This window comes from Anser anser (assembly GCF_964211835.1).
Source record: "Anser anser genome assembly, chromosome: 9".
Lineage (NCBI taxonomy): Eukaryota > Metazoa > Chordata > Aves > Anseriformes > Anatidae > Anser > Anser anser.
The window spans coordinates 8,641,957-8,653,623 of NC_139729.1; the positions used below are offsets into that span (position 1 = coordinate 8,641,957).

General features: G+C 38.3%; 1 protein-coding gene across 1 annotated transcript in view; it reads left to right on the top strand.

Moving 5' to 3' along the window:
• The window catches only part of SLC25A36 (solute carrier family 25 member 36), a 33,216-nt gene extending 23,844 nt beyond the window's left edge, over window positions 1–9,372 (top strand). Inside the window, exons 5-7 of the mRNA XM_083849279.1 lie at window positions 530–596; window positions 3,867–4,156; window positions 5,008–9,372. Coding sequence (XP_083705405.1) covers window positions 530–596; window positions 3,867–4,156; window positions 5,008–5,201 — 551 coding nt within the window. The 3' untranslated portion in view covers window positions 5,202–9,372. The remainder of the gene's footprint in view (window positions 1–529; window positions 597–3,866; window positions 4,157–5,007) is intronic.
• Window positions 9,373–11,667: the final 2,295 nt, after the last annotated feature.

Here is an 11,667-nt window from a genome sequence, read left to right on the forward strand (position 1 = left end):
GTATTAAAGTTCTCTTAACTGACAGTAACACACGCCTTTTAACTGCACCAAAAGTAGTATTTATTCAGTTTGCATGCTTTTAAACTCGGATTGTATTTCAGGTAGCAAATTAAACTGACACAATGGTTTGTTATGTCAAATTGCTGTAGCTGTATCTGCAACCTGTTCATACTGAAATATTTTCCAAATTGATTGGCTAATATTAGTCTAGCTAGCTTTGTTTATCTGTGCTGTCAAAAAGAAGGGTTGGTATGGTTATATAGAGAGAAGTGTACATAATTGGGCTTATTTTATATATGGGGAATCTCTTGCTAAGAGTAAACTTAAAATCTTAATGTGAAATAAAAAAAGCTAGATCATTATTAGCTGTATGGGTGCATAAAATGTCAGTAAAAGGCTACAATGGGTACTTTCTAAAAATCAGTATAGTCCGAGTTTTTGCATCTTACCTTTCTGAGTGTGTTTCAAACTTAGCTGCAGTTGCCTTTGTGATATTATCACATCTAACTTTTTCTTTTTTAAATATTAGGTTTTACTGCAATCACAACAACCAATCCCATTTGGCTAGTAAAGACACGATTACAGCTTGATGCAAGGTAAGAATCTACTGGTGACAAATGGAAATCTCACTGCTGTTAGATTTAAACTTTGCGTAAGTGTTCTGAACCAAAGTATCTGGATCGACTCTTCCAATATCCAAAACTTTGAATTAGGAAGTTGTTGCTGCTCTATCTACAAGTTACACTTGTCGTTATAATCGTTTTTCTTTATTAATCTCTCTGCTCTAAGGCATGCTTGAGGCACTGTAGTACGCTGGCCAACAAATTTGGAATGAATTACAGGGTTAACAGTCTTATATTCTACCAACACGTGCTGACATTTCCCCTCAGTAATGCAGTCTTTTTGTTGTTAGTTTGTGAGCTAAAAGTTCCTGAAATAAGAATTTAAGTGTTTTAAATCAGGATTTAAGTATTTTAGTGAAAGTTTAGTAAAATGACGGGACCCCATTCTGCTCTTAGATTTTCACATATAGTGAGCTCTAGTCTATAAAAAGCAGAAGCCTGCTTTCATTGATCCAAACACAGGAATTGCCCTAATGTCAATAGACGTTGTCTGAATTTATTACAAAAATTGATTACACGAAGTGTTTTATTAGTACAGTACTTGTAATGAAGTAGAACCTTATGCAAATGGAGAGGAAGACCAACCTCTATTGTCATCTATTTAAAACTAGGGAGAGACTGACGAGATGCAAATGTCTAAATACAACCATCCTGTTCATTTTATAGACGTTCTGTAAAAGAGTGCAATATCCAATTCTTTTTTCAGCCATACTAAATCCATTAATGAGACACAAAACTTTGTGGCTTATCTGTTTCTGGTTGTAAAGTGTGAAAATATCGCTTCAGAAAATAACATTGCTCTGTGATAATTTTCAAAGGAAAAACAAAACCAAAACAACCTACCAAACTGACATTGTCAGTTCTGAGTGACATTGTCAAATGAGATCCATTTCTGGGGAAGAATTGTAACTTTCAAGCATAGGCAACATATACGTTTCTTTAAGAGTTTACTAAGAATAATTAATAGAATTAAAAAACTAAATACCAGCACAGTGAAATAAGCTTAATTCCTTCCTTAAAAAACAAAGAAACAAAACCAAAAAACCTCTGAAGGTTGCTGGGGCAGAATGTACTAATTAATGTAAAGAGGGTTGAAATACACCAACCCTAAGCCCTAATAAATGGTTTAAAACTATAACCTTGATTGTTCTTTTAAAGTGCTTCTCCTATAGTCTCTGTCAGCATACTGTGTGATAGCATTTGTTTTGGGGGTAGGTGTCTGTGACAAGTGGTAATTTCTGATCTACTTGTAACAACCTTAGATGTGCAGATCTTGTAACTATTTTAGTGCAGTGGTGTTCTCCTGAATCTTAGTCATGACAATGTGTATCCTAAGGAGTATCTGGGCATCAAAATGTCATTAAAACAAAATAGCTTATTGTGGGCTCTTCTTACCGTAGAGCCTGCAGTTCAAACCTTAGCATGTTTTTGTATTGCTTTCAAACTAAACTAGTGCACGTTATTTCTGTATATTCTGTATATTTCTGTATTTCTGGAGCTTTCTTCGAGAAGAAGGAAATCTGTCTTTAAGTGTAGAACACTGCAGTTGTACGGGCTAATCTAACACACACTGCATTTTCATCTCTTTTAATTCAGTTTTTAGAGGCATAAAACACTTGGCCTGTATGATTGTTTAAAGGTTGGACTAGATGATCTTGGAGGTCTTTTCCAACCTGATTGATTCTGTGATTATACTCACCTGGTCTTGTTTATGCTGAGGTTCTCTTTAAAACCCCCCTGGTCCCAGTAAAAATTGGGAGAAGGCATGTTTTGTTTCCAGAGTGAAATTGTTTTAGGCTTTGAGGCAATGCTAGGGCTCTTGCACATCAGAACAATTTCTTGGAGCAGTTCTGTAAGAAAGGTAAGACAGGTTTACCTGTTCAGGTGTACAGGAGACATACAGATTGGGCTGCTCTTGGAGTTGCAGCTTCTAGGTCCACCTGTTCCTCTGGCTAATTGTTCTTCATCTCTGTTCTCCTGTCCCACCAGCAGCACTGCCCACCACTCCACCGCATCTGCCACCTAGCTCAGTCAAGTTCTGATTCACAGCTATGTGTACACATGGACCACTTAAAATAGTGTCTGGTACCTTGCTTCAGTGTTTGGTACTGCAGATTCAAGCCATCAGGATTGAAATTCTGCCATCTAGTGATGCCTTATTCTACTTGCATACTGTCTGTCTTGATTTGACAGTATGCATATGACTTACCATTACTTCTTAAAAGCTTATTTGCTGTTTTAATCTGTGCAATTTGCTCACTCAGGAGACCTCTGCTGGCAGAATCCATATGTTTCAAGTGCCTGTGCTCCCTGCTGCAATGAAGCATATTTTATGTAGTGTCATAAGGGTCATGCATAGTTGTGTACAGTGTGTTAAATCTTTCAGTGTGCAGAACACAATTCAGTAAGTAAGCTAAAAATGGGAATTAGATTTTCTTTACCCAAATATTTGTTGATAATGTCTAATGTAATTTGGCTTGGGTTTTTGATGTTCGTTCTGACATCAGAAAATAAATAGCAAGAGTCTGAGGACAAGTATTTTGGTGTCCTTCAAGTCCAGTGTGCATATTGCAATCAGCATATGCCTTGACATCAGCTGTGGCTTAGTTGAATCAAATAAAAGCTGCCTATGTTGTGTTGGTTGGCATGCCCTCTTTAGATGTCCCAGCTGTTTGCTGATACCTCTGGTGCTCTGAGGCCTGTTGGAACCCTAGCTCCTGTCTATTCTTTTCATGTTTATGTGCCTCTCACCCAATTCATCCTAAAGGCTGTACTGCAAGACATGCACTTCTGGAATGGGGTGGATAATTGCTGTAGGAGCTGTTCATTTGAGGCAGAATTTAGGGGAGAATCCACTCATTATGCAGAAGAAAATTGTATTATTTTTTTTCCACAAGCCCTTAACTTATACAGTTTGGGAGTCTGTTTTTAGGCAATTTAGTCTTTTGTTCCATAAGACACTGGGAGGCCTAGAGCTGGTTGATTTGTCTCTATAATATTTTTCTTTAATCATACTATAAAAAGTTTGGCTTGGAATCAATGTAGTACTTTACTTGTGTTCAGTGCTGAAGGTATTTAGGACATTGACTTCCAAATTCCGTGTTCCTGTAAGTATTTGAATTGGGGACCCTTAGCATCAGTGTGAAATGTTTCCTAAGTCCTCTTGTCACTCAAGAAAAACTGCTTAATTATTTTCTAATCTCAACTTGCACTGTCTTGATGTCTGTTTTGTTTTCTTCTTAGGAATCGTGGAGAAAAACGAATGAGTGCATTTGAATGTGTCCGAAAAGTTTATCGATCAGATGGTATTAAAGGCTTTTACAGAGGAATGTCAGCATCCTATGCAGGCATATCTGAGACTGTAATTCATTTTGTTATTTATGAGAGTATTAAGAGAAAACTACTGGAGTATAAGACTGCTTCTGCCATGGACAATGAGGATGAATCGGCAAAAGAAGCTTCGGACTTTGTTGGAATGATGATGGCTGCTGCCACTTCCAAAACTTGTGCAACATCAATAGCATATCCCCATGGTAAGTGGGGCTTGTGTAGCTGAGATCCTGAATCAGCGTGATCAAATGGAGTTTTTCCAGTGGTTTGTAGCAGACTTTGGCTTGCTTGCTCAATAACTGTTTCTTTATCTAATGCTTTTCACATTCAGCTAGTCAAAATGAGTGTAGTATTCAGAAATGAAAATATTTTAAAATGGGTATCTATCATGACTATTTTTTTGTCAATGTTTATTTTTCCAAGGGAATTGCCAGGCTGTGGCCCAAAGTACTTTGGGAGAAGGTACTTTCTCACTTGGAATCTACATAGCCAGCAATTTCACATAACTCGATAGTGGACTGTGGTGGTTTACCACCAGTAAGGTAGCTAACCACCACCACACTGCCGTCTTACTCCTCCCCACTCAGGACATGGAGAAAATACAATGGAAGAAGCTCATGGGTTGAGATAAGACTGTGTCAACCCAGTGCAGACAGAAGAACTTTCTGGCTTGTAAGAAAATAGGCAGCCTAATTTGGTCTTCAGTGGCATTTGATTTTTCCAACAAAGTAGTTGTGTATACATTAAGCTTCATAGATTGAGTGCTTCATTCATGGCAACTTCGAAGTTAAAATATAAGCCCAAACAGTTCTCTTCTGGATTTTAACTGAGCAAATTAACTCTTCTTGCTTAGCGATATATCAGACAATACGTAAACATTTAACTTCTTTTCCTCTTACGTGGACCTGCTTTGCTTCTCTGTTATTTTTTTTAGAGTTTTTCTGTTCCTAAGAACCTGAGGAAGGGGAATGGTTGCCTTTTAATGTAAAATTACTTGTTGGTTGCTGAGAAAGATAAGTGGCAAACATAATCACATGTGGTTTTCTTTATACAGAGGTTGTACGAACAAGACTAAGAGAAGAGGGAACAAAATATAGATCTTTCTTCCAGACGCTATCTTTGCTTGTGCGAGAAGAAGGGTATGGATCCCTCTACCGAGGTTTAACTACACATCTGATCAGACAGATTCCAAACACAGCTATCATGATGTCAACCTATGAAGTGGTAGTCTACTTGCTTGATGGATAGCAGCATGTCAAGGCTTTCTAGAGGAAGCTGGAAGATTGAAAGACTGAAGTGGACCATTGAATGTCAATGCCAAATGCGGTGGGCAAAAGGAAAGTTATATCAGGAACATGCAGCTATGGACAAAATAGAAGGTTGTGGGCAACTGAATAATTTTGCTGCCTTATTGTATGGTCTCAGAAATGTGGCAAATGGGAGCTGCCCCTTAGGGAATGCATTTATACATCTCTTAATTCCAAATTGCTACTTTCTTTTCATCTGTTAATCTAGACAATGCTATTCAGTCTTCAGAGACCTGATGAGTGAGAGAGGGGGTGTAAAACATTCTTGGGCAGCCTTATTCCCACTTAGTGATTGCTCTCAACTACATCCTTTTTTGTTCTGTTTTACTGCACGGTAACCTGTTGGAAGAATGGGGAAGATGATACTTTCATACCTTTCCGTACCTGAAATTTCCATTTGGTTGCTCTGAAGTTTCATATAGAGACTGAGGTAGTAGTCAGTGTGTAAAGTTTTCAGTGTTGCTACCTCGAGATAGGATATGGCGCAGGGACCCAGAATTGAATTATTTCTTCACTTCAAAAAGGTGATGCTTGTTGGCTTTTTTTTTTTAATAAAAGTTTGAGCAGTGTTCTAGGTTAGTGAGAGAGGATCTGATTGCTGAACTCTTCAGGTTATCAATCTCTTAATATTGGTGTATGTGGATTTCTAGTTCTGCTGCATCATTGTTTTTAATTTCTGAAAATTTCCCTCATTTTTAGAAGAAAGAGACCTATGAAACACTCTTCTATATCATCAGTTTTCCTTGCCAGCTTGTCAGGTCACTTGCACAGCTATGGTAGTAGCTGAATGCTGCTACTTAGCCTTTTAAAGGATACTTACTGTGATGGGAAATCTTGCCTAGTCCAGCCTACCATTTGTGAAGACAGGATTTATTCAAATAGCTCAATGCTACCTAAGAAGAAGCTGTTTTATCCTAAAACTTCAGGCAAAGCCTGACCTAGCTTACCAGTATCTGTATTGGTGTAGAGGGGAAGAACATGCATCACCATGGTTAGGGTGACCAGAAAGCAGAAAATGTTGAAGCTGAGATAAATCTCTTCAGTGCAGACAGCCTCTGTACAGAATGATGGAGAAAAGAGTAAATGAGATTTATTTTTTTTTGGTAAGCATTCCCCTTGATAATTGCTGTATCACTTCTTCCAACTTGAGCCTGGGTGCAGAAGAGCAGTTGACAGGATAACCTTGTCCTCCAGATTGTTTGAATTTTCAGGAATTGTTTTTTGTTCTATAAACCAGCTGCAAAACCATGAGCTGCATTCAGCAGCAAGGCTTAGCTAGTTAATTCTATCATAACTTACAGCATTTTCCAAAATCACAGTCGGAATGTCAAAACCAGAAGTTTACTGTTACAAGAACTTGTGTAGGTTTCCAAACAGAAATCTTCTATCTGCACCTAGAATATTTATCAATATGCATCCGTGATCCTTATGAAGAAGATGGCCATTGTAATTTGGGGGCGATAGCTTTCTACATATAAATGCCACTACACCGGTATGACAGAACTGTGCTATCAACTCTTCCAGTGTGGTGCTTCAGTATACTTAAACTGTGCATTGTGTGCAATGGTTTTCTTATAAATGACTCCTTATGCACTTTGTGGCCTTCTGGCTTGTGACTTTTCTTCCTCTTATCGATTATCTGTAGTCAAGCTGTGGTTAGTACATGCTGTTTGGTTTTAAACAAAGCATGTGGTTTGATTTCCATATAACTGCAGGATAAAGCGTTTTATGCTGTAGGTCTGTAGGATCTCTGTTGTAGTAGTTCTGTAGGCTGTATGTGAAAACTTGAAGCTTACAGAGCGATCAGTCTGGTTTTTTTCATTCCCTTTCCTTTATTTTGATCCTTGTCATGTTCTCCATGCTGCCAAAATTTTGAATACTTCATGTAACTACTTGCCACCTGTAGCACACACAGTGACCTTGCAGCAGAAGCTTGGCTGTACTGGCTTCTTTGTCCTTGGAAAATCATGTTTTACCTTTTTAAAGACAAATACTGTGGTCTGTGATATGTCTGCAGAGGTGAACTTGGTTGATTTAAAGAAGTGAAGGGAGTCTTAAATGTGTGCTCTAAAATGCACCTTTTTCTAGTGATTTTTAGGAAAAATCTGGAGTATTATGACTCTGAAGTCTTGCTGTGATGCCATTAGTCGGATAACTAAACTAAATGCAGGAATAGCTGCTTATTGTAGCTTTAAATCTGTAGAAAGTGGATTACTCTTCAGGCTATCCAAGTTATTTGGTCACAGACAAATTTTAACTTGGCAAGACAACATTCAGCTGTGGAGTTTGTGAATATAGCTGACATTAAGCCTTGTATTAGCCTAGGCTTCATGCAAGTTGCTCTCCTTTGTTTACTGGAAACAGTCTCCCTTGATTACACGTACATCTCTTCCATTAATTCACTGGGTACCTCCTGTGTGCCTTCTCTGGGTGAGATCCGATCCCTGGAGTTGCTTTCAAAACAAAAGTTGAAGTAGAGAATGTTGACAAGGCCAGTTGAGTATGGGAGATAGCGGCTAAAACTAGACAATCAGCTTATGGTTCCACCTTTTTCATGGGGGTTTAAGCGATGTTTTTGCCTTCAGGGGTGATCTTGTTTTTTGGCTTGCTTTATATTATATAAACCCAAAGTTTCTTAGCTTTTCGTTAAAGTACAGTACATACAAAGTTACCTCTGAAATATTTCCCAAAGATCTTTAAATTATTTATGTAGTTTTCCTGATATTTATTCCAAAAGCTCAAAGGGAATAAGAAGATGCTACACTCAGTAATGTCCTTAACTACAGAACCAAAAGGAGTGCATTTAAACTTTCTTGTAACTTAAATGGTCATCTTAATTTCTATTTGAATGTAGCTTATTTATGTCACTTTTTTTCCCCCCTGCTAAAGAGGCAAATTGTTTTTTGGATGTTTAAAACAAGCCTCAGTAACTAGTTTCTCTCCGCAATTTCCCTTGCCTAGATAAACCCTTACAAGCTACAAGTTTTGACTCAGCAAAAGGTTAGATTTGGGAACCACTGAGCCTGCACTTTGTGGAACCAGCCCAAAGATGGCAGTGGAGCCTGCATTGCTCAGAGGGAAAAGGGGCTGCCTGGCTGCCTGTGTGACTGTGCAGCTTGTCACCCAGCTGCTGTAGTATCCTGGGGGTGACGTGGCAAGGGTGGCCCGAGTTTGGAAAGCCAGAAAAAATCGATTTCGGCGAGTGCCATCACATTTCACTGCCCTTCTAATTGCCCTACAGTCCCTGTAGTGCTGTGTGCTGACAGGTGAGTTGTGGTGTGTTGCAGGGGGCTGAGCCCAGCCTTTAAAATGACTGATAGATCTGCTGTTTGTCTGAATTACTCATCTGCTAGACTGTTGTTCTAAGTAGTTTTACACTAGGGTTTTATGGAGTTTTTGTTTATTTTAATTGTAACTGAAACATCAGCCTGTCCACTAGTATGTTGACATTGCACCTATCTAGTTCCCTGTTTACATAATGCACTCCATTTATTTCCTTTCTAATTGAGATGTTTGTTAATGACAGCTTCTGCTGTTATGTTTTTGTTCTTGTAATTACATTTGTAACATTCCTCAGACTGTAGCATTTGAAAAGAATACTTCCAGATCGAAAATACTGGAGAGCCTCTCTAAATGTTGCTTCCTGTTTAAACTGTTTGAATTCAGAAAACAAGCTGAACACTGAAGTGTGCCTAGGTAAATGTACTCCTTTTTCAACTTTTGTCTGTAAAGATTTAGTTAAGTAAGTTTTCAGTTCTTCTATTTAAGAGAGTCTGCCTACCCTGCATATGTGAACTTAATTATGCCCTAGGAGTCATAGCTAAACACTCACAAATGACAGTTCCAGAATACTTTCATGCTCCTGTGAGGTTTGCTATTATTCTTGCATACATGTAGTTGGCTGTAAACTATGTGCATTTACTCTGTATTTATATAGTTAACTCTTTTGTTTGGATTGCTTTAAACTTCAAAGCAAATTAAAATGATGTGCTTCTACTCAAATGTTGCCTTCTGTGCTAAACTGTACACTACTTTGAACCTTTTTGATTTTTTATTTTTGATATATACCAGTGCCTGGACAGTTGTGATTAAAAATGAGCAATTTAGTAGGAGACCGTGGTGAATCATTTTATCTTGTGTCTTTTTATAAAAACTGCACATAATGGACCTGTGTTGTACCTATAATATGATTTTTTTTTTGTTGGGCTTCATGGGTGCTTTATGTTACAGTCTGTTCTTGCAGTTGAATTTGGATACTCTTGTTACTGTTTCTCAACTGAGATTCAGTAACTGGTGTTCAGAAAGTTCGTATCCATTTAAAGTGCCATCTAGCACAAGCTACTGTTTGCAAAAATGAAGGGCAGTAATTCCTTAAACTGTTTAGACTTCATTACAAATGCAGTTATAAACAAGTCCTTGAATCTGAAGTGGTATTAGATACAATTTCTTTTTAATAGTAGGCATTTGATCTGAAGTCTGTCCTGAGAACTTCCTCACAAATCATTCTGCAAAAACATACGTGGGTTTTGTTTGGGGTTGTTTATGCTGCATTTCCTTCCCCCCCCCCTCCAACTTGGTGTGTTCTGGAACTGAATCCTTAGCAGCTTTTGATATGGAGCCAGGTTTGATGTCTCCAATTTCATTCTTTCAGACGTTCAGAAGTATTTCAAAACTGGCATTAAAACGGCATATCTGTGATAACTTTCATTTCTTTATTTTCTTTTAGTAGGTGTTAATTTGAATTGACCAACCCTTCTCTGCTTCCGAGACTTCCTAGCATCAAGGTCAGCCAAGTTTTAGAGGTGGTCAGTCTTCTGGAATTAGTGCAGGCAAGCAGTGTGCTTATCCCTGACACATCTGAAATTATGCCTCTAACTGGCATAATTGTAATTGTCTGCAATTGATCTTTCAGTCAGGTTCTCAGAGAGGCAAATTGGCAGGGCAGAACTCAGGTTAAGTGCTTGGGGATGTTTTGACATTTATGCTACTTCACTTCTGCTGGAGGGGTTGTATTAAGCTTGCCCTGGACAAAAAGCATGTATGTAAAGTGAAGGAATGCGGGGTCCGAATTGAGTTGCGTTTTGGCATTAACGCACTGGTGGTCTGACACAGATGCAGCTGAAAAGCATGTGAAGCTTAATAAAGATCTCTCACAAAAGAAGGCCCTTAAATTTGGTAATGCACTTAAAATGAGGTAATTCCAAAGACAAATACTCCTCACATCTTCTAGGCATTGTTACCAGTGAGTGTGCTTTTTGCTGACTCAGAACGTGATTTTTTTCTTGCACAGCTTCTGTCAGATGCAGGGGATGCCAGTACAGGAATCTAATTCTCATGAACTAATTGGTGCAAACAAAACAGTGTGTTTAACTGAGGAAGATATACCGGAGAGAAGAAACTTTGATATTTTAAATGGGATATTGCAAGGGATGCAATATTGACTGGTTTCACTAATGCAGGCCTACTTGTTACTGATAGATTTGTGTGAAGTTAACTAGAAGCCTCTAAAGACAAGCTCCAGATGATGAATCTTAGTCCTGCTTCTGGGTGGATTTATACCTAAGGGAGTGTTTCTTCCCTTAACTGTGGTTGTTCAGAAGTCGGTAGCTTTTCCTAATCTTGCTCCTGCAGCAGACACTTAGGATGGGACTGAGGCTTTAACCGCTGAAATTACTGCCTCTGGAGTGCAAACAAAATTCAAAGCAGTCTGTTTTGGGACTTCAGCATCCATCTGAAATTCTGAAAATAGGCATGGTAAAGTCCAAGTCTGCGGAAAAGATTTTAAGAATTCTTATAATTTAGGACTGTTGCTACGTAATTAGGGACTAGGTAATGTACTACCGGTATTTAAGAGGGAAAGCAATTAAAATGAGGAAACTGCAGGTTTATGCATCTGTACCAAACAGAGCTCTAAGCAAATCTCTTCTGCAGAATGTTGGACGTAAAGGTAAATGGACAGTAAGTAAGAGTTGATCACTTTGAAATAAACTGATGATTGTTTGCGATAATGTGCATTTTAGATGAAGAAAATGAAGGAAATCCAATCCATATGATTTTTGTGGAAGTATCTGATGTGGAGCCACAAAGGAAATCTCTAGATTATTCCAACATGGGTAAGATCTTGGCCAAAGAGGAAATGTTTTGTAGTAGGAACTGCTGGATTAGTGATGAATAGTACAAGTACTTAAGGAGGGCTCAAGAAGACTTCTGCAAGAACTGTACTTGGTATTGTATTTAGTATGTATGTTAATGCTTCTGGCAGAAGAATAATTTGTGGGTAATCAATTTGAAAGAATTAGCAGTACACGGTAAGTGTTGAACACGACAAAAGAAAAGTAGATTGTCATGACTAGCAAAATAAGATTAAATATTAGTGCAAAATGCATATTCAGTCAGTTATAAGCTGC